We start from the raw sequence: 23,785 nt of genomic DNA, 5'->3' as shown, positions 1-23,785 counted from the left end.
CGCCAAAACTGGAAGATTTTTCCAGCACAAATTGGTTGTGCATTAACGCATTAGCATATCGATCGCGTTTCGCCCACATTGCTCCCCCCCTCCCCCCCATGAGTAGCCGCACTTTAATTAGAACCAATCAGTACAGCTTTCTTTAAGAATCTTTATACAGTTGACCAAATCTGTATGGTACCTTTCTGCGTAACAGCAGTCGTCTTTCGATCATTAATGTTATTGCAGTATATCTGTTGAATGTAGATTAACAGTGACGACACTATTTATTCGCAAATCCCTTGATCGCATATGGTATAAGGGACAGACAAATCAAAACGAGACAGGTGGAAAAAAGTAAGTAAACTGTGTATTATTTCAAACTTAGTCTCTGTCCCGATCTCTCCCCATGCTGCTTCCAACTTTTTAGAGCCCTGAACAAAGACGTTCGTGGCCCTGGGTTTGGTTCGGACAAAGAGGTGCACGCCTGGATACAATCATGATTTCGCAGACACCCGCAAACATTTTTCCATAAAGGCACACGCCGTCTTGGCCCACAGTGGGATAAATGTATTAATGCGTGGGTCACTCCAAAAGAAATACACACTATTTTTGTAAAAATACAGTTTTCATTCTATACGTGTGAAAGTTTTGCAGTGTGTAGATACATCCTTCCCGCGTGTTTTCAAACATAGTTCAACGTGTTCCCGTGAGTGGCGGCGTCACAGCATGTCTTCAAGGTGGCTGCTATACTTGACGTTCGTCAGAAGCAACGTGCTGTCATATAATTCCTGTGCTGTGAAAACGAGACAGTGGGAAACATCCACAAGAGGTTGAAAAAGGTGTATGGAGATGCTGCTGTCGCAGCGGCAGGCCTCGTACTGCACACACTCCAGACAATGTGCAGAGAGTTACGAATAGGTGACTGCTGACAGACGCATCACAGTGAACGAATTGTCACGCTACGATGGGATAGGGGAAGTAAGTGTTTGCAGAATACGAAAATGTTGGCGTTGAAAAAGGTTTGTGCCAGATGGGTTTCCAGGATGTTGACAGTGGCTCACAATGAAACTAGAAAAGCGGTATGCAGCGAACTTTTGGAACACTACGAGAATGGTGGAGATGAATTTCTTGGGAGAATTGTGACAGGTGATGAAACATGTCTCCATCATGTTCCACCAGAGACGAAGAGGCAATCAATGGAGTGGCGCCATGCAAATTCACCCAAGAAAAAAAATTCAAAACCACACCTGCTAGAAAAGTTATGGCTTCGGTGTTTTTCGATTCCGAAGGACTCTTGCTTGTGGGCATCATGCCAAGTGGAACCATTATAAATTCTGATGCATATGTGCGACATTGGAGAAACTTCAAGCTCGACTGAGTCGTGTTCGACCACATCGGCAAAAGCAGGACGTTTTGCTGTTGCACGACAATGCACGGCCACGCGTCAGTCAAAAACCATGGATGCGATCACAAAACTCCGATGGACAACACTGAAACAGCCGCCTTACAGTCCTGACCGGGCTCCATGTGACTATCATCTCTTCGTGGAACTGAAAGACTCTCCTCGTGGAACAAGGTTTAAAGATGATGACTCCCTTGTGCACGCTGCCAAACAGTGGCTCCAAGAGGATGGTCCAGAATTTTACCGTGCGGGTATACAGGCGCTGGTTCCAAGATGGCGTATGGCAGTTGAGAGGGATGGAAATTATGTGGAGAAATAAAAATATTTGTCCTGTAAAACTTTCAAACATGTAGAATAAAAGATGAATTAAAAAAAAATAGTGTCCACATATTTTGGAGTGACCCTCGTAGTTATGGCGATTGTTTCTTTCCGTCTGTCTCGTTTTCATTTGACAGCCCCTCATTAGCGTTATCAGAGTACGTCTTTATTGAACCATCATCAAAACTAAAAGGCCGGTAACACACCAAGTCGTAATGAAGTACTGGCTGTTGTCACTTAAAATGACGCTAACCAAACGCCCAACTTGATAAAGGCATTTGTGAGTGAGAGAACATATTTCCAACAGATCGCGTGCTGCAATGTAAAAATTGCTATAATTCATTGACTGTGATGCGTGAGGGTTGTCCATGACGAACAGAATGATAGGGGGAATGTAATCCAGTGCTGACACACGACTACTCCTTTCTAATCGTACCATGGTTGCCGCAGAGCATAACTCACACAACTGGTGGACCAGTCACCATCAGTAGATTCACATGGTCCCACTCTTTAGGGCACTAGAGAGATATCTGGAATTTGAAATGAGAACAAGTCCTAGCAGTAAGGAACTTAACGCTATCGGCTTCTATTGCGAGCCATAAGCTAAAACAGCGTTTCTCAATTTGTATGTCTTGACACATTTGTGTGTCGCAAATATATGTCATGTGTGTCACCTAATCTTCTGCAAATAAAGTACCTGAAACATAAAGAAAAATGTAATAAATTTCTAAAATTTGTATCTCATAGTTGCTCCATATTTTTTAGAAATGTTCGTATGCAGTTTATATGTTTGCTTTTTCTGCACCTAGGGAAAATGAAAGCGTCACGTGTAGGGGAGTTGAAAAGGCCTGAAAATTACTTTGGTGCGTACCAAAGGAAAAAAAAGATTGAGAAACGTGTTATTGGATAACTACAGTTTTCTCACCAACAGGATTGGAATCTGCTACAATTATAGCTTAACGAGACAGGCTTGCTTCGGAGTCGAGCATCGTGGAGGGTGGTTGTAAAAAATCAAAAGATGTCAGCTGAAGGAATCACTCGTGGCTTTAAAAGTGTTATCAGCAGACCAGCTAAAATAGTGCTGTGCGTAGGGTGTTAAAAAGAATGTGGTAGCATGGTCGAGCAGCCTCTGCTAAGCGACGCTTGAACAGGTGTGAAGAAGAAGAAGACCGGAATCGAGTGATTTCGAGTGCTGATTCATGCTATTACCATGTGGGAGTTAGACTGGAGGGTTTCGGTTTGGAGGATACCTGGTGAATGTTACCTGACATCACGTGTAGTGCTAACGGTATGGACAAATTTTTCGTGTCTAGAATGCGATCCCCTTATTATGCTTAAGATGATGCTAAATGTTGGTACATATGAACATATTTGCAGCATTATGTACTGCGTACAGTAGAGGAACGGTTCGAATATGAGGATAGGGTTAACATACATACAATTGTTTGTGGACAAGGCGTTCTTTAAATATACTGGCTAGTTCAGTTTCCCCGACCTGAACCGAATGAAACACGTTCGTACGTTGACTTGATTCGGGACTCCAGCGTTCAACGTCACTATCTTCTCTGGTTTCGGCTCCAGAAAATGAATTGGCTGCCACACCCCCACATACACAGGGCCATGTGACTGAATGTGTTCCCTGCAGAGATCAAAACGTCAAAAGGGTGAAGGGGGAGATACCCGATATTAATGTCCAGTAATAGGTATTCGGATTGGTGTGACTGCAGGTTTTCTCGGCGAATTACAATGACGATACTCGGCTCATCACTCGAATAGGCTGTATCAGGTTTCAGAGTACTTTTGGTCAATTAACATGTTTTGAATGAAATGTACGATATGTAACCACATTACTCCGATAATCATTTCAAATAAATTATGTAATCAGTGCTAAAACATTCTGCGGGTCGTAAAAGACCTGGTTGAGAAAAGTAACAAGGGGAGAAACAATCATTCCAACCAGTCACTGTTTCTTTGAATTAATGCTTAATATAAGTATTAAGGTCCTAATCTCATTTTAAGAAGGCTACATGTTATATTTTGACTAAAGTTCAGTCTTGATCACTCATGTATGTTTTAATGATACAGGTAACCGGTTTCGGTTCTTTCTACAGAACCATCATCAGACCCATGGCTCCCTTAGGATGGTAGGCGGAGCTCTCCTCGCTGCTACGCAGTCAACTGATCAGTTGACTGCGTAGCAGCGAGGAGAGCTCCGCCTACCATCCTAAGGGAGCCATGGGTCTGATGATGGTTCTGTAGAAAGAACCGAAACCGGTTACCTGTATCATTAAAACATACATGAGTGATCAAGACTGAACTTTAGTCAAAATATAACAATTAATTGATCACTGTTTCCAAAAATGTTTACCAAAATTGTGCAAGGCTACATGTATTTTTATGAACATTTTAGACGATTCTCATGAAGAGAAGAGATAATACTAAATAGCACAAATTGATTCGAATGAATTAAATGCGCTGAAATGAAATGAAATAAAAGATCCCACATACGTTTGGGATAGTAGTGTAAGAAAATAGTGATGGAAGCTGAAGAAATGAATTACAATTTTTGCTCTGGCCGGAATTGGAACCGGGGTCTTCTTACTTATTAGGCAGGAATGCTAGCTATTACAGGACCGCAGCACTATGGCTAACAGTGCTGCTCGGACTACCCAAGTATATTGCGCTCCGCAACCCAAACTTCATATTTTCTGCTTATTTTCCCTCCTTAGACCGTCACTATTGCAGAGGCTCTCAGGCATTGGAACAGCACCCCTGCGTTGAAAGTAATGTGGAGATCTGTAGATATTATAATTAAATTTTCCTCGAGACATTTGATTCTCATCTTTATCTACGATAATGTTGGAAACTGAAGAAATGAATTACAAAATTCATTCATTTTTTCAGCTTCTATCATTATCGTAAATACAAATAAGACACAAATCTCTGGATGAAAATTTAATTATAAGCTATACAGAAATGATAACTGGAAACATGAATGGCAACGAAAATTTGAGTCACGCCTGGAGGCGTACACAGGTTAAGGGGACTCTCGTGATAAATTCACGACACCAGGACCCATATCCGTTCCTCACAGTAATTTTAACTCGTCACCACTTAGTCACTATATATTCAGTATTTTACAGATATAATACTGCTTATTTTGTTGACAAGAAGGCTGCCTGATTCCTGTAAAATGATATCGATGTGGCGCTGAAAATTTTCATTTAATACCGCAATCATGCTGAGAATATACGAGTTCTCTTCAGGACGACTCAAGCTGGAAGGAGCGCTCACGCGCGCACACACACACACACACACACACACACACACACACACACACACACACAGGTTTCTTGTTGCTGCACCAGCCGGGCAAGAGGAGGTTCGACACGATGTCAGGAGGTATAGCATGACTTCGGTCACCCCAATGTAAATCTCTTCGTTGGTAGCAGAATTTAGGAGTTTTAGGAAAATAATTTTGAAAATGGTTAATGTTATACATACCCCGAAATCTGCTTTTCAGCTGGGCTACAAGAGAGAGAGAGAGAGAGAGAGAGAAGAAGGGAGGGAGCAAAGCTGTGATGTTTCGGTATAAACTGCAAGAAAATAACATCAAATATCTTTATATTTAGAGAAAAACTTCATTCTTGCATCCCCAGACTAATGAATATAGGTCAGCTATTGATTTGATTCAGATAGTATGTGAAAATATATGTACAGTTAGTTTAATACGTCGGTTTCCTGGGTGCACCTTTCGTGAAATGATTTCTGTGATGCTATATTTTATCCTAGTGTCAAACGCTAATACGTAAATATGGCACTTTATATGGAATGGGTATCCATTAATACGTGAGACGCAGTCCTGTTTCGCCCCTAAAGCAGTTTTCCCCGCGTCAGGATGCAGGTGTGTGAACCAGGCGTCGTTATCAGACCAGCGCTGGCTTCCGCCGCTGTTCCTCGCGTAAATGTGCCGTTATTTGGGCGGCGTTCTGATAAATACCCTCGTTTAGCGCGGCTGAACACGGCTCTGGCTGTCTTCGCGTAATTAACGCCCGCCCGTTATCGGTTCAGCTGCGGAGCTCTCATTAGGGCCGCAAAACCAGACCGCCGCCGTGCGCTGCGCTCTTCACCAGCTGATTGGCTCATTTCATCGCCCGAGTGATGAACATCTTCAGCGGCCCATCACACAGTTTTGAAACGTTCACACAAAACGATGTCGATTAATTTACGGTGTTCGGGAAACACGGGGGAAGGGAAGAATTGTTTGCAGCACACAGGAACACACATTCTCGAGAACCTACCTTCTAAAAAAATAAAACCAATTCTTAAATTATATATCATGAGGCTGTACGTTTGAATTCCACTTCATGCCACAATTGCAACTTTTGAATGTAGCGTAGCTGCTATTATCACCGGCACCAGCCATTTCGCAGACGCTGCTGAACAAAAGAATTCATTCAGCAATGCGCATGCATGTACCCCCTACATATTTCCTAATGCCATCTAATCAGAATAACGTCGTCTCGGTCACCTGTAACAAGGTTATCATTACGCGCTCTCCTGTTTTGCTGTCCTTTCGGTACAGATTTTGTAATTGATTTTAAACTAATTTCTCTGTGAGCTATAGACTTGAAAATTTAAATAAATCTCAGAACAGGATGACAATGGAATAGTGTGGTGGTAGCCCACCATCTGCAATAGAGAAACAGGGGGGGGGGGGGATGAAAACGGGGTGACAAGCATGAAGCATAATGCAGTGCACCGCCTGTCCAATTAGAGTTCCCGCACGATGGCTGTGCTTAGCAGGTTGCATTGCATCAGACCCCTTACAGGGGCAATTTGCGCAAGTTACCTGCAACAGAAACAGTCTGTGACAACTCATTCGATTTATAGGAGCACCTCCGTAACGTCTGAAGCAGTTTCTACCAAACTGAGCTGGAACCTCGAAAAAAGTAAGACCCACCTAGCAGCTGTACTGCTCAGGTTGATGATGAAAAGGTGTAGGTCTAAAACGAAACATTAACTCAGATACCCCTGGAGCAATTTCAACCAAATTTGGTACATGTAAGGGGCGTTAAAAAGGTTTCCTGTCCGGAACCGGTATGCCAATTTCGCAGAATCACCGTGAGTATTGAGATAATCATCCCACTTACGAACCAGGTTGAAGATGCGCGTTTAGTACAGCACCATGTCCTGCTGCTTTAAGAAGTCCGCAAATGCTTGCTGCACAGCCTCGTCCGACAGGAGTCATCAAACCTTAAAGACCTTTTTTTTTGAGGTACCGAAGGCGTGATAATCGCGTGGGGAGAGGTAGGGACTAAATGGCATATGATCTTGTGTCTCCCACTTCTATTGAAGTAACTTCATGACATTTGCGATATGGGGAAGTGCGTTACCATGAATCAGCAGGACCCGTTCTTGCAGTTTCCATCCATACCGCTGGTTTTCCACAGACATGCTGCCCCGTACACATTCTTCATTCTTGTAGGTCTACCGGTGTTTGTCCTTCGGCGGCCAAGAAAACAATAACAGCACGTTTGCCCTGTTTGGACGCATTTGGTAATAACGTCGCCACAGATTCCTCAATTTCGGCACCAATGTCGGAAAAGCAGGAATTCCATATTAACCCTTGTCATATACCCGCATCGGGATCGCGCTGCGTTGCATATACGCTCAGGAATGCCCTCCAACAGAAACTTTTTGATCACATGTTATACACGATTGTATCACTACGTTTTTATTAACTCGCGACCTTGTGTGTCTGTCTGTTCGCTACAAATTTACAATTAATTTTAAACTAACTTCTCGATGAGCTAGAGACTTGAAATTTTCAACACTGCTCAGAACTGGCAGGCAATGCAATACTAGACGAAGAGTACTTTCTGTATCACTGCCATTTCCCCATGTTGCTGTTCCACTCACGAATGGCTCGCCGGGAGAACAGTTGCCGGTAAGCTTCCGTGTGATCTCGAATCACTGTAATATTGATCGTCAGTCTTTGTGCTAGATATATGTAGGATCAAGCAGTACGCTTGTCGACTCAGGTGAGAAGAAAGTGAACGAATCCTGAAATTTACTGCATTTCTCTGTTGTAATCTCATCAAATGTTTGAACTCGATTGAAAAATTTCACATTTACAAGTTAAAAAAACTGAAAATAATTTTCAAAATAAAAATAAAATTTTAGTAGAACACCTTTTCCATAAAGGTATGAAACAATTTCAGCTAGTTCCATATACATTCCTGACTCGATGTAGACAGTTTTGAAAATTTGTGACTGTAAATTTTTAATAGTCAGGAAAATAGTTCCAAGAATTATAACGATAAAAGGGGGTCACATGCAGTACACAATTGTTGCATGAATAGTTCATCTCGCAACTATTTATTATCTGTCTCTTGGATCCCACTTTTTCGTTATAAATCTTATAATTATTTTCATATCTATGGAAAACTTACGATACCAATTTTCAGATGTGTATGTGGTTAGAAAAACCAGTTATACCTTTCAGTCATATATAACAAATGCGTTGTAATAAAATTTATTTTTATTTAAATGACTATAATTCCCATCAGTCCTTAGCCTTCTATCTTTCTACACGTTTGGCCTCTCTACATGTTCCGTTGACCTCAACTACAATCGCAGTTAAGTGCTACACTCCAGCTTTATCCATTTTCCATTGGTTTATATTCATATCTGTTCTAATAATATCTATCATTTGTCTCTCGCCAGCAAGCCTTCCACATTTTAGTAATTTGCATATTAAAAAGCTGAGCCTCACAACCTTATGTCCTAAGAGACAGCACTAATTCCGTTACGGATGTACTGAAATTTTAGTTTTTATCTTCCTCAAAATTTCTGTAGGATAGTAGAGTAACTGCCATTTTAGTTTGCTGTGCATAAAATGTAATTAGATCAAAATTGTTTTAATTTGACTCTCGTATTACTAGTTCCGACACTATCATCCTCAGGTATCCATTCAGAGGAGATCACCAACAAAGAAAGATACATGAAACGCAGCTGCTGGATAACGTAAACGCAGTTGTAACTGCGGATAAAGTTCATGCAGTTCTGAAAACTATTTGGTTTACAAAACGCACCACCAGTAATTTTTCTCTTCTGATCTTTTCACTCCTGTGTACTACGTGAGCACTGCTACATAACGGATAATCAATGTTGTATTTAAATATAATTTGAAAAAGAAGAGGCGCTGAATATATATATATATATATATATAAAAGAGAGAGGGGAGAGAGAGAGAAGTATAAAAAATTATTTTGGTGATACGGACTAAGCTGAACAATACTTGTAATTACATTACCTGTTACTTATGTTACAAGTAAACCTACCCAAGGGATACACTTCGATTTTTATCAGATTTGAATATGTTATAGTGTATAGCAAAATAAGAAACACTTTTTGTACGTATCCATACGGCCATTAAGGGGGTGAAACACGAGAATTCGCACTAAAGCGGACACAAATCGCGGCTGTGTACAACGATGTAAGGATATTTCTATCTTATTTCTGACAAATGCCTCTTTGGAATACAATTTTAACGGATATGACTGAATTTAGTATTAACAATGCCATACTTTTCACTAATTGTCAAATTTCGAAATGAAAAACAATATATTAGGGGGAGGAAATTTCGAAAAATATGACCTTCTCGACAAATCTGGGCGCACCTTTGCAACGTAAATTAAAGAGAATGCAATTCTTGTTTGAATTTTTTATATCTGTTACTTTTCAACGATATTCATTGAGACAAATTAAACTGTTTTCTTTTTTTTCAAGGTGATGTTTCATCCCGTTGTCAGCCATATGGGCACTGATAAGAAAGTATATCTCTCTTTATTTGTTCGACACTACGGCATATGGATGATTGACTGATCTGGCCTTGTAACATTAACCAAAACGGCCTTGCTGTGCTGGTACTGCGAACGGCTGAAAGCAAGGGGAAACTACGGCCGTAATTTTTCCCGAGGACATGCAGCTCTACTGTATGATTAAATGATGATGGCGTCCTCTTGGGTAAAATATTCCGGAGGTAAAATAGTCCCCCATTCGGATCTCCGGGCGGGGACTACTCAGGAGGACGTCGTTATCAGGAGAAAGAAAACTGGCGTTCTACGGATCGGAGCGTGGAATGTCAGATCCCTTAATCGGGCAGGTAGGTTAGAAAATTTAAAAAGGGAAATGGATAGGTTAAAGTTAGATATAGTGGGAATTAGTGAAGTTCGGTGGCAGGAGGAACAAGACTTTTGGTGAGGTGATTACAGGGTTGTAAATACAAAATCAAATAGGGGTAATGCAGGAGTAGGTTTAATAATGAATAAAAAAATAGGAGTGCGGGTTAGCTACTACAAACAGCATAGTGAACGCATTATGGTGGCCAAGATAGACACAAAGCCCATGCCTACTACAGTAGTACAAGTTTATATGCCAACTACCTCTGCAGATGATGAAGAAATAGATGAAATGTATGACGAGATAAAAGAAATTATTCGGGTAGTGAAGGGAGACGAAAATTTAATAGTCATGGGTGACTGGAATTCGTCAGTGGGCAAAGGGAGAGAAGGAAACATAGTAGGTGAATATGGATTGGGGGGAAGGAATTAAAGAGGAAGCCGCCTTGTAGAATTTTGCACAGAGCATAACTTAATCATAGCCAACACTTGGTTCAAGAATCATAAAAGAAGGTTGTATACCTGGAAGAATCCTGGAGATACTAAAAGGTTTCAGATAGATTATATAATGGTAAGACAGAGATTTAGGAACCAGGTTTTAAATTGTAAGACATTTCCTGGGGCAGATGTGGATTCTGACCACAATCTATTGGTTATGAACTGCAGATTGAAACTGAAGAAACTGCAAAAAGGTGGGAATTTAAGGAGATGGGACCTGGATAAACTGAAAGAACCAGAGGTTGTAGAGAGTTTCAGGGAGAGCATAAGGAAACAACTGACAGGAATGGGGAAAAGAAATACAGTAGAAGAAGAATGGGTAGCTCTGAGGGATGAAGTAGTGAAGGCAGCAGAGGATCAAGTAGGTAAAAAGACGAGGGCTAATAGAAATCCTTGGGTAACAGAAGAAATATTGAATTTAATTGATGAAAGGAGAAAATATAAAAATGCAGTAAATGAAGCAGGCAAAAAGGAATACAAACGTCTCAAAAATGATATCGACAGGAAGTGCAAAATGGCTAAGCAGGGATGGCTAGAGGACAAATGTAAGGATGTAGAGGCTTGTCTCACTAGGGGTATGATAGATACTGCCTACAGGAAAATTAAAGAGACCTTTGGAGAGAAGAGAACCACTTGTATGAATATCAAGAGCTCAGATGGCAACCCAGTTCTAAGCAAAGAGGGGAAGGCAGAAAGGTGGAAGGAGTATATAGAGGGTTTATACAAGGGCGATGTACTTGAGGACAATATTATGGAAATGGAAGAGGATGTAGATGAAGACGAAATGGGAGATAAGATACTGCGTGAAGAGTTTGACAGAGCACTGAAAGACCTGAGTCGAAACAAGGCCCCGGGAGTAGACAACATTCCATTTGAACTACTGATGGCCTCGGGAGAGCCAGTCATGAAAAAACTCTACCATCTGGTGAGCACGATGTATGAGACAGGCGAAATACCCTCAGACTTCAAGAAGAATATAATAATTCCAATCCCAAAGAAAGCAGGTGTTGACAGATGTGAAAATTACCGAACTATCAGTTTAATAAGTCACAGCTGCAAAATACTTACGCGAATTCTTTACAGACGAATGGAAAAACTGGTAGAAGCTGACCTCGGGGAAGATCAGTTTGGATTCCGTAGAAATGTTGGAACACGTGAGGCAATACTGACCTTACGACTTATCTTAGAAGAAAGATTAAGAAAAGGCAAACCTACGTTTCTAGCATTTGTAGACTTAGAGAAAGCTTTTGACAATGTTAACTGGAATACCCTCTTTCAAATTCTGAAGGTGGCAGGGGTAAAATACAGGGAGCGAAAGGCTATTTACAGTTTGTACAGAAACCAGATGGCAGTTATAAGAGTCGAGGGGCATGAAAGGGAAGCAGTGGTTGGGAAAGGAGTAAGACAGGGTTGTAGCCTCTCCCCGATGTTATTCAATCTGTATATTGAGCAAGCAGTAAAGGAAACAAAAGAAAAATTCGGAGTAGGTATTAAAATTCATGGAGAAGAAGTAAAAACTTTGAGGTTCGCCGATGACATTGTAATTCTGTCAGAGACAGCAAAGGACTTGGAAGAGCAGTTGAACGGAATGGACAGTGTCTTGAAAGGAGGATATAAGATGAACATCAACAAAAGCAAAACGAGGATAATGGAATGTAGTCAAATTAAGTCGGGTGATGCTGAGGGAATTAGATTAGGAAATGAGACACTTAAAGTAGTAAAGGAGTTTTGCTATTTAGGGAGTAAAATAACCGATGATGGTCGAAGTAGAGAGGATATAAAATGTTGACTGGCAATGGCAAGGAAAGCGTTTCTCACGAAGAGGAATTTGTTAACATCGAGCATAGATTTAGGTGTCAGGAAGTCGTTTCTGAAAGTATTTGTATGGAGTGTAGCCATGTATGGAAGTGAAACATGGACGATAACTAGTTTGGACAAGAAGAGAATAGAAGCTTTCGAAATGTGGTGCTACAGAAGAATGCTGAAGATAAGGTGGGTAGATCACGTAACTAATGAGGAGGTATTGAATAGGATTGGGGAGAAGAGAAGTTTGTGGCACAACTTGACTAGAAGAAGGGATCGGTTGGTAGGACATGTTTTGAGGCATCAAGGGATCACAAATTTAGCATTGGAGGGCAGTGTGGAGGGTAAAAATCGTAGAGGGAGACCAAGAGATGAATACACTAAGTAGATTCAGAAGGATGTAGGTTGCAGTAGATACTGGGAGATGAAGAAGCTTGCACAGGATAGAGTAGCATGGAGAGCTGCATCAAACCAGTCTCAGGACTGAAGACCACAACAACAACAACGGCATATTCAAATCTGGTCAAAATCGAATTGCATCCCTTGGGTGGGTTTACTTGTCAGACTGAAAGGAACAACTACATTGTATAGTAAATTCGTAAATAGTTGAGCTAACGCGAGATCCACTAGACCAAACACTAACCGAAGAGCTAATCATACTACAATAGAAATAGTGTTATTTAAGAATCATATTTGTACGAGATGCACAGGCTACTGTAAGAATAGAACCTCTGAAGAAATTTTTAGCTTTCTGTGGTGCGCATACTGTAAGACCTTCGGTACACACACCATCAGATTCATTTGACTTGTCGCTCTAACGAAGTAGGCAAGTGTCAGCAATATGTCTCGTGGTCTTATTGTGGCGTGTTTATCTTCTGCCATTAGGTCAGATGATAGGAATGCCACTTGCACGCTTAGAGTAGCAGATTGACGGTGACCAAGTTTAAACAGAACTTGATTAATTTTCACACACATTTATTAAAATAATAAAAAGCATATATATTACGTAACTAGATTCTGGATGCTGTTTACAACTGACAATCTGATGTTCCTTTGGTCTTGATACGTTATTCTCACATATCTCTGATACTTGACAAAGTGTCTAAACATTTATCTTCATGGCTATGTACAGGAATATTATAATCTGATTGGGCGCAGACTGAATCTTGACTATAGACTGGAACAGACTAATGCAGACTTGTACAGACTAATGCAGACAAATGCAGCCTGACTAATCGGAGGTCTGTACACTCGTTATAATATCTCGCGCATTCAGGTATCACCGCGCGAGTGTGATCCGCGAGGAGAAAAAGTTCTACGTTAGTAGCAATCTCATTGGCTGCGTTACATATTAATACGTGGATCGGTGGAAGCAGAATTTGGTCCGTCTCTATGGCAGCGCCATCTCGTAGTGCGGAGACGGACGAGCGCTGCGCCTGCGCTGTTGTGCTTATCGGGGCGTGCTCTAGTGGGAAAGTTGTGTACGCGCTGACTGCGCGGAACTATGTACACAACACTTTATTTTTGTGTTGTTTATATAAAGAAAATTTTGTGTTGGACTGTGTAATACAATCCCCAGTATTGTCGGTAGGACTCGTTTTGCTCTTAGCGAAGTGATACCCTTCCTGCCACAAAGTCCGAATACCGGAACGTAAAGCGGTGATCAGAGCCTCAGGCTGTAAGATGCCCCGTACGCTGGAGGCAACGCGTGCTCATACGTGAAGCACCTCGTACCGTTAGAAATTCCAGAGAAACAGAACTTAACAACCCTTTGCAAGGGCCCTGGAGAGGAGCAAGGCGAGTTTCAATTGTTCTCGCCCGCAGGGTAACCGCGGCGCCGTGGCGACGGCCATCTCGCGCGCGCTGCAGCAGCAGGCGGCGGGCGGCGCCGCCCCCGTGCCCGGGGGCCGGCCCGTGGTGGGCCCGCCGCCGCCGCTGGTGCCCGCCCCCGTGCCGCGGCGCCTGCCCCCGGCCGCCGCCTCCACGGCCGCCGCCGCCGCCGCCCTCAAGGCCGCCGGCGCCAGCCTGCACAGCAGCAACGACAGCGGCTTCAGCAACGAGCCGCCCCCGCTGCCGGAGGCGGACTACTCGGACGACGACAGCTCCAGGTGCGCCGCCGCCTCCAAAGCCACAGCGCCTCGCGCCCTAACACTCTGTACTGCTTATCTCTGCTTCCCTGTCATGTACGGTAGAGCAAATGCGAAAGGCTTCGAATGCTGTTGCCGCTTGTATCTTTTCAAGCTTCATCTTCTCGCTGTAGCCAGGTGTTTCTGTTCGGATCCATTTACTCTGCTCGTTGCATCTTCTGGTCGTACACTACCCACCATTATATCCTTGTCTACGGCGTCGTGCAGTCTTTGTTTAGTACTTACAGAAGTCGCTTATCGCTATTGTTCCGCTTGGACTTGCTGGTGATCGTATTCGAAGGTGCTTCTCTGAAATCGTGTCTATCCCTACGAAGCCAGTTTTCTCCCATTTCCTCTGTAATGGAGCGTTCTGAGTGTTATGATAGTGCCCCACATTCTTATTCGGGGAGGCCAAGGAATTTCCCTCAAGTTTCGTGGCTGGAGTCTATTTAAATAAAAATGCTACTGAGTGGAAAGAAATAACGATCCAATCCCGACAAAATAATATGAACTTCAAAAGTACAAAAACAATCAGAAACCGGTGCAAGCACTGCTCAAGTGAAAGACAAGTCTGTTGTGGATTGGCAAGACAGCCAACCCACTATGAGGAAGCCGAAAGGCACGCGTTTAAGCTCACGCAGGCTGGCGTGAGGTCTGGAACAGGACACGGAAATGAGGATAGCCAAAAACGAACGTAGCTGCTGGAATACTTAACTTTAATGCATAATTGGTGAACATCGCTCTTGACGGTACATGTTTTACAGCATCAATAGTAACTAGTAATGGCGCCTTGCTAGGTCGTAGCAAATGACGTAGCTAAAGGCTATGCTAACTATCGTCTCGGCAAATGAGAGCGTAATTTGTCAGTGAACCATTGCTAGCAAAGTCGGCTGTCTAACTGGGGCGAGTGCTAGGAAGTCTCTTTAGACCTGCCATGTGGCGGCGCTCGGTCTGCATTCACTGATAGTGGCGACACGCGGGTCCGACGTATACTAACGGACCGCGGCCGATTTAAAGGCTACCACCTAGCAAGTGTGGTGTCCGGCGGTGACACCACAAAGTCCAGCAAATTCGCATTGCCGATTAGACGTCCAAGGATAAGTTAAAAGATATCCACGCCGTAATTTTATCGAGAAGGACCTACAATGTAATCCTTATACATTTCCTTTTGAACATTTGATATAACTTCCAGAGCAACCGGCACATCATTACTTCTGTCGGTGCTTATATGAACCATCTGGAACCTCCGTTTCGCATTTCTTCAGTTGGCCGTGTACAGTCTGTCTGGACGTGAGAACTCAGAGAAGAGAAGCCGATGGGCAGCCCCAGTCGGCTCGTTGGCCACCGTTGCACAGTTTTAAGATTAGGATAGGATGCGAAATTTTCGTACCATTTTGCTTTTGCTACACATTTTATTTGTAAAAATTAGAAAAAATGTCGCATAATCACATGCACGGAAACATCAAAATCGTTGAATTACAGATGAATTTGTCCTACGATAATCATCTGTCTGTTGAAACTACACGATGTTCCATGTGCTTACCACTCAATCTTACACATTCTTTAATTCTCGTCCTCTAAAATCACACACCTGGTTGGATTGTAGTTCATCACATGCACAGGAGATACGCTCCTGTAACACTCGGAAGTTGAGGGTATGTGTGGAATATTCCTACATTTTTAAATGTCCACATTACTCGAAATGTAACGCATTATGGTCAGGTGAACTGGAGGGTAATACTACTGATCATCGAGCAATACCTTAGTTTGAGTAAAGTACCATCATCAGGAATGGGAAAACAGAGTGATCCCCTTCGAACATGAATCATATCCGTCGACTTGACACGATAGCTCAAGTATTGTGCTTCCCTTTGTTGATAATCAGCACCTGTCAACATAGCACGCAATAAATAAATATACGTCGTTTATGGCTGTCAAGTGAATGTTATACCTTTCGTCCAGCAAAACAGTGACAAGTTAAATAACGATGATAGAGGTGGATGGCGACAGTACGGTCTTCTCTTCAAAGTGGACCACAAAAGATCAGTAATATTGAGATCTGGTGACTGCGGCTGCCAGGGGAGACACAAAAAACCAGTCCTGGTCAACGCAGCTTGCGTGAACCGGGACCCTCTCAGACCACAGCATCATCATTGTGGAACAAACATTGTATCTTAAACGTGGACTTGATCAGCCAAAATGGTCACATTATCTTTGGAAGTAATGCGTCATTGCAGAGTAACAGTGTAGCCTATGGATTACCACTATATGGTTGCCCTTACCATGACCGAACCAACGATAAGTTTCACTCGGGACATAAACTCGATGAGAAGTTGCAAACAGTGTGTGACAAGGTTCAGTCGAACAAGTGACTTCCTTTCTTGCTCCATAGCCAACGATTTGAGCTTCGGCATCACGTTTTCCTATTACGGACATTTCCTTCAGTGATGACTACTTTTCGAAATCGAGCTAGTCGTATAATTCTCTGTTTATGGATCCCTCTTCGTATTGCTTTGGTGTTGAGACTATTTTTCTCCATAATACTTTTCAGTGACCGTCTGCCACAGTCACTCAACACACACTCTCGTCTCCGTTGTGGATTAACAGATTATGTTTTTCCGCTTTCCGTGGACATGATACAAACCTTGGTTACGGTGCCTCCAGCAACAACAAAACACTCCACCTCCCTTCGTTAGGGAAGTACACATCAGTGTTTTGACCACGACGGACTCTTGTAACGTATTGAGAACTTTTTACAGGTGCCGTTTGCCCTCAATTACAACACCGCAGCCTGTAGGCGTTGGTGGAATCAGCACCTTGTGTTCAAACAGGCAATTCTTGGTGTGTTTCCATGTTTCTGTTCAACCTCTGTACGTCTTCCTGAGAGCCCCTCTTATTTCCACTTCTTGTAGCTCACGCTTCGTGTTGTGACATCGTCCACTGGATGAATTGAAACGCCAGTATGATTTAGGTAACAAGCAAGACACCGTAGAGCTTTTTAATGTGCTGCGAGGGTTCAATTGAACGGGAATTCCGTATGCCTAAACACTCCACTGCCGTGCCCGCTTTCAAATTTCCCCCTCCAGACGGATACAAAACGAGTAGTGTGACCTCCACAGTAGCTCATTACTCACCTGTTGCTTCCCAGCGCGTCTCGGTAGTGCTACCTGCAGTAGAAGGAATGTTGCGAGGAGCAAGGCGCCAACTTCCTGGACTGTGCGCAGGCCGGCGGGCAACGTGTTCGCGGGCGTGAAGCTGCGCAAGACGGTGACCAACGACCGGTCGGCGCCGCTCATCACGTAGGCGGCGGGCGCGCGTTGCTGGAGCCGTGGTCGTGGCCGAGAACGCGACCGTGGCCGCGGCCGTGTTGTGGTGTGGGTTCCTGGTGTCGGTAACTAACTCGGCTGGGCGCGAGTCCAGCCGCTGGTGAAGGTGCTACTCTGGTGGCGGGTGCCAGCTCGCTTCCTCTCCTAAGACGTGCTTGTTTGTACATAACACTGTATAACTGTAACATAACAGAAACTATATGTAAATAAATGTTAACACAAATTTACTAACACTGTATTCTTCCATATTATTACCCCCATACCGCTATTGCCATCATACCTAGGTGTCTTTTCTTATCCTTTCTTCAGGTATTTGTTATTTTTCTTTATTTATGTAACCCGGTCTCATTAGGGCCATCAGGGCCTCCCTTACGTCAGACCAGGATTTTACACGTTACATAGCAGTTACCTAAGAAGTAACAGTTTTAATACGACAAATAGTATGCGACCGAACCGCCGAATCTTTCCATCAGTAAATGGGGTATGTTCTCAACTGACTCGGTTGTTTTAACCCCCTCCACTGACGGAATGATCCGCTTCCTAATTCCGTATGTATAAAACCAATACGGACTTGTAGCTGTCACGCCTTTGCGCTTACTGCTACGTATTTTAACTGTAAATAGCTCAGTCCTAATGATAAGAGGTAGTAGTGAATTCACGTTGTTAATATTTGAATACAGCACAGCTGCCACAAACTTAGCTCACTTTTACTTCACTCCTACCCTCGCCATTGCACCACATTAACTAGGTGCTATGTGGACCTTGCTAAATTCACTTGCGTATACATTTTTGACCGTTACTCGCCAGTATTTACCTAATGATTAGTAAACTCCTAACCGGACTATTTCCCTAAGAGCTGTGATGATTGAACGGGTTCGATCCACGGCCTACAGTGCCCTACAGTTCACACGGTAACACTGCCTACCTGACCCACTTAACTTGGTAGTGAGCTTATGTATCCAATCACCACTGCTAGCAGCAGTGGATAATCCTATCAGCACGACGAGAGCAGCAGACTTACCGTCGAATACTCCTGAAAATACTTATAACTACAGTCGCCAGCTCTGAAGGAGCAAAAGAATAAATCAATTTTTGGCTCGTTTCAAAGTGAAATGGCTTGAGTTGAATTTAAACTTAATTCTGAATATTACTATTTCTGATCATTCTAGATGATTCTACAAAGCAAATACTCTCTCAATTTCTGTGAGTTGGCTTGGTAATTACTACCAAGACAGGTTATGCAACTTGGGTTAACAAAATTCTATACTTAAACTTATTTAATGATTTTGGATCTTACTCTTTGGACAATTGATACAGAATTAGTTAAGTGACTTTACTTGAAAGGTTACTCAGAAAAATTTAAGTAACTATAAATAGGCGACTCATTCTGGTGTGACCATTGCTCTTTTCAACATTCTTATACGCTAAATTATTCTACAACCAAAAGAATTGTAAATGAAAGAGGCGATGGTGGCCTCAGTCTGATTTCACTATACTATGTTTGAGGTTACTACACTTTACAATGAACAACATGCATCGTAATTTTAGTCATTACTATATTCTGTCCTCTGCACTTGCTTAAAAGAAAACTGGTATTTTCCTTTTACATGTATACAAAGTTCGACTTAACAATTGCAAGCAGTCTTGCCTTGGGTAGACGTGTCGGTGCTGGTGGTGAGATGCATGTGGCTAACGCAGCTCTTCACGCCTCATGCCCTTAATGGCGGCTGTAACTACGAGCTGTAGCACTCGTATAAGCTACTGCACGTCCGCCATGAAATCTGGGCGCAGGAACTCTTACAATCAGCCCCAGTGGCATAGAGGTGGCTTCAACAACCATTCGTCGCGTTTTACTCCAAAAACGGCGACGATATTCGCCTCTTCTCTGTTGCACAATCACTTTAGCGTGAGCACAGTTACGCACGTCCGATCACGTCAACACTCCCCAGGCCACTCCATTGTTCAGTCCCTGTGTCTCCAGCTACCCCTAGCTACGCTCGTATCACCAAGAGTGGGGGCGTTCCCCTACCACCTTTTTACCGAAATCATTTAGTATTTATGAATATTTATATTTATTACCCTGGAGTTCATACCAGTCATAATGATTTACTACTAGTGCTTTACAACATTAGATTATACAGTAATAACTTATAATTACCAAGAAAAAGAATACATTCGACTCCGAGAGCTTAGTGCATTGACTGAGAGGTAGCGCTAATTCCCAGTTTCGCCAATAGATGGCATCAGGGTGCACTCCCTGGCCGGCTCACACAAGCGCGCCCGTTTCCGACGCGCGGGCTCCAAATTACTGTCAGCCCACCACCATTTCAGTTCCGTTACAAGTATTAAGATGATTTGAGTGGCTGCAGTGACATTGTGAGTAAATATTACTGACTGTGAACTAATAATAACGGGCTCTACTTCTAATAATGCTGCTGCTGCCACTAATAATGGTAATAGTAGTTATAATTTTTGTGACCAGATGTAACCACTTTCGTTCAGATATAACTGTGGGTTATTTTATTGCTTGGGGAGAAGGCTCATCAGACTAGAACACATGAAATAGTAGTTCACTTCGTTACACAAATGAATGAAAGATTTACTTACCTTATACACAGTTCTTTGATTCAGCATTGCTTGGTAATTTACAACTGTCACTGACTATGAATGCATCATCTGATGCACAGGTTAACAAACTGTTCTCTTGCAGTACAAAACGAAAGTATATTTCATCAGAAACCGTGAGTGACAATTAGTCCTACATGGTGACGTTGACTGCTTCAGCTGAGTTACAAGCTCGGCTGAGCTGTTGCCCGCTCGTCGCTATACTGACCTGAGGGCGCTGCTACGCTGACAGGGAGCTGTGGTCTTCTGGAGTGCCTCCCACAGGTTGTTGCAGATTGCAGCTGGCCTTCGCTAATGTCTGTGGTATTCATTCGACTTTGGTGTGGCACCGCTGTCTCAGGACGATACCACAATAAAAATAATGACCAAAGTAAAACTTGCAATAATAAAAATAAAGATAGTGGCAGATATAACAGATATCTGTAGGTGTACAAAATAAATTTCTGTTATAGCCAGTTCTAGGGAAAGTAGATTTAAGGAGATTTCACAGGTGCAGCGCGGAGTGGCCGCACAGTTTGAGGCGCCATGTCACGGACTGCGCTGCCCCTCCCGCCGGGGCTTCGAGTACTCCCTCGGGCATGGATGTGTATGTCGTTCTTAGAATAAGTTAGTTTAAGTTATTGTAAGTAGTGTGTAAATCTGGGAGCCGATGACCTCAGCAGTTTGGTCCCTTAGGTTCAAATGGTTCAAACGGCTCTGAGCACTATGGGAATCAACTGCTGTGGTCATAAGTCCCCTAGAACTTTGAACTACTTAAACCTAACTAACCTAAGGACATCACACACATCCATGCCCGAGACAGGATTCGAACCTGCGACCGTAGCGGTCGTGCGGTTCCAGACTGTAGCGACTTTAACCGCTCGGCCACTCCGGCTGGCGGTCCCTTAGGAATTCACACACATTTGAACGCGTTTTTAGATTCACCGGCTAAGAGAAACTAAAAAATGTGGAAGATCTCGCAAAGAAGGAGGTACAAGGATAACGAGTGCGTTCAGGTAGTAAGCATTATCGTTGCTTTAATAGATACACTCCTGGAAATTGAAATAAGAACACCGTGAATTCATTGTCCCAGGAAGGGGAAACTTTATTGACACATTCCTGGGGTCAGATACATCACATGATCACACTGACAGAACCACAGGCACATAGACACAGGCAACAGAGCATGCACACTGTCGGCACTAGTACAGTGTATATCCACCTTTCGCAGCAATGCAGGCTGCTGTTCTCCCATGGAGACGATCGTAGAGATGCTGGATGTAGTCCTGTGGAACGGCTTGCCATGCCATTTCCACCTGGCGCCTCAGTTGGACCAGCGTTCGTGCTGGACGTGCAGAACGCGTGAGACGACGCTTCATCCAGTCCCAAACATGCTCAATGGGGGACAGATCCGGAGATCTTGCTGGCCAGGGTAGTTGACTTACTCCTTCTAGAGCACGTTGGGTGGCACGGGATACATGCGGACGTGCATTGTCCTGTTGGAACAGCAAGTTCCCTTGCCGGTCTAGGAATGGTAGAACGATGGGTTCGATGACGGTTTGGATGTACCGTGCACTATTCAGTATCCCCTCGACGATCACCAGTGGTGTACGGCCAGTGTAGGAGATCGCTCCCCACACCATGATGCCGGGTGTTGGCCCTGGGTGCCTCGGTCGTATGCAGTCCTGATTGTGGCGCTCACCTGCACGGCACCAAACACGCATACGACCATCATTGGCACCAAGGCAGAAGCGACTCTCATCGCTGAAGACGACACGTCTCCATTCGTCCCTCCATTCACGCCTGTCGCGACACCACTGGAGGCGGGCTGCACGATGTTGGGGCGTGAGCGGAAGACGGCCTAACGGTGTGCGGCACCGTAGCCCAGCTTCATGGAGACGGTTGCGAATGGTCCTCGCCGATACCCCAGGAGCAACAGTGTCCCTAATTTGCTGGGAAGTGGCGGTGCGGTCCCCTACGGCACTGCGTAGGATCCTACGGTCTTGGCGTGCATCCGTGCGTCGCTGCGGTCCGGTCCCAGGTCGACGGGCACGTGCACCTTCCGCCGACCACTGGCGACAACATCGATGTACCCTCCCGCATGCCCACTATACGCTCTCGCTCAAAGTCCGTCAACTCCACATACGGTTCACGTCCACGCTGTCGCGGCATGCTACCAGTGTTAAAGACTGCGATGGAGCTCCGTATGCCACGGCAAACTGGCTGACACTGACGGCGGCGGTGCACAAATGCTGCGCAGCTAGCGCCATTCTACGGCCAACACCGCGGTTCCTGGTGTGTCCGCTGTGCCGTGCGTGTGATCATTGCTTGTACAGCCCTCTCGCAGTGTCTGGAGCAAGTATGGTGGGTCTGACTCACCGGTGTCAATGTGTTCTTTTTTCCATTTCCAGGAATGTATGTCGTTAACTGTCTTCTGAAGCTCGAGGTGTTATGCAGCTCCCTAATATAATGAAGGAGGTTATGCTGGAGACGGATTCCTGCTACTGAGAAGGTCTTCGAAAAAGTGGCTGAGCGACGGCGGAGGACCGAAAAGATTTTGCTCTGGTGGGAACAGTTGTGCCTGCCTCGTTCTGTAGAACTAGCGTTATGGTCGAGGAGAATATGAGGGACAGACACAGAAGAGGCAAAGAAACCAGTAAACCTTCCCAACATTGAGTTGGGCCCTCGCGAGCTCGCAGAAGTGCTGGAACTCGACGTGGCTTGGACTCGACTATTGTCTGAAGTAGTACTGCAGGGAATTAACACCATGAATCCTGCAGGGCTTTATAAGACAGTAGAGAATATTCTGAACTTGTCTGCGTGCATCCATAATAGTTGTCCATTTGATAGTGAAATACAATCAAAAAGCGAAACGTCACAGATGCAACGAACACAGGCATTCATTAAAACTACCAGGTGCCATGAGCTTTCCTAAGAAAGAACTGTAATCAATAATTGGAAGTATAAGTGTCTGTACATTTCCTTTCCAGGTCAAGAGGGGAGAGCTTACCACAGTTTTGTAGGGCATGGAAAGATTTTTCCCGAGGGCATGCAGCTTTACTGTATGGTTAAATGATGATCGCGTCCTCTTGGGTAAAATATTCCGGAGGTAAAGTAGTCCCCCATTCGGATCTCCGGGCGGGGACTACTCAAGAGGATGTCATTATCAGGAGAAAGAAAACTTGCGTTCTACGGATCGGAGCGGGGAATGTCAGATCCCTTAATCGGGCAGGTAGGTTAGAAAATTTAAAAAGGGAAATGGATAGGTTAAAGTTAGATATAGTGGGAATTAGTGAAGTTCGGTGGAAGGAGGAACAAGACATTTGGTCAGGTGAATACAGGGTTCTAAATACAAAATCAAATAGGGGTAATGCAGAGGTAGGTTTAATAACGAATAGAAAATAGGAGTGCAGGTAAGCTACTACGACCTGCATAGTGAACGTATTATTGTGGCCAAGATAGACACTAAGCCCACGCCTACTACAGTAGTACAAGTTTATATGCCAACTAACTCTGTAGATGATGAAGAAATTAATGAAA

General features: G+C 43.8%; 1 protein-coding gene across 1 annotated transcript in view; it reads left to right on the top strand.

Annotated features, from left to right (window-relative positions):
• Positions 1-23,785, top strand: part of LOC126161268 (brain-specific angiogenesis inhibitor 1-associated protein 2-like) — a 627,170-nt gene that overhangs the window by 563,666 nt on the left and 39,719 nt on the right. The window contains exons 12-13 of the mRNA XM_049917007.1: positions 14,014-14,067; positions 14,164-14,297. Coding sequence (XP_049772964.1) covers positions 14,014-14,067; positions 14,164-14,297 — 188 coding nt within the window. The remainder of the gene's footprint in view (positions 1-14,013; positions 14,068-14,163; positions 14,298-23,785) is intronic.

This window comes from Schistocerca cancellata, chromosome 2 (assembly GCF_023864275.1).
Source record: "Schistocerca cancellata isolate TAMUIC-IGC-003103 chromosome 2, iqSchCanc2.1, whole genome shotgun sequence".
Lineage (NCBI taxonomy): Eukaryota > Metazoa > Arthropoda > Insecta > Orthoptera > Acrididae > Schistocerca > Schistocerca cancellata.
Note: the sequence above shows the minus strand (reverse complement) of the source record. Positions and strands in the feature narration are given on the sequence as shown.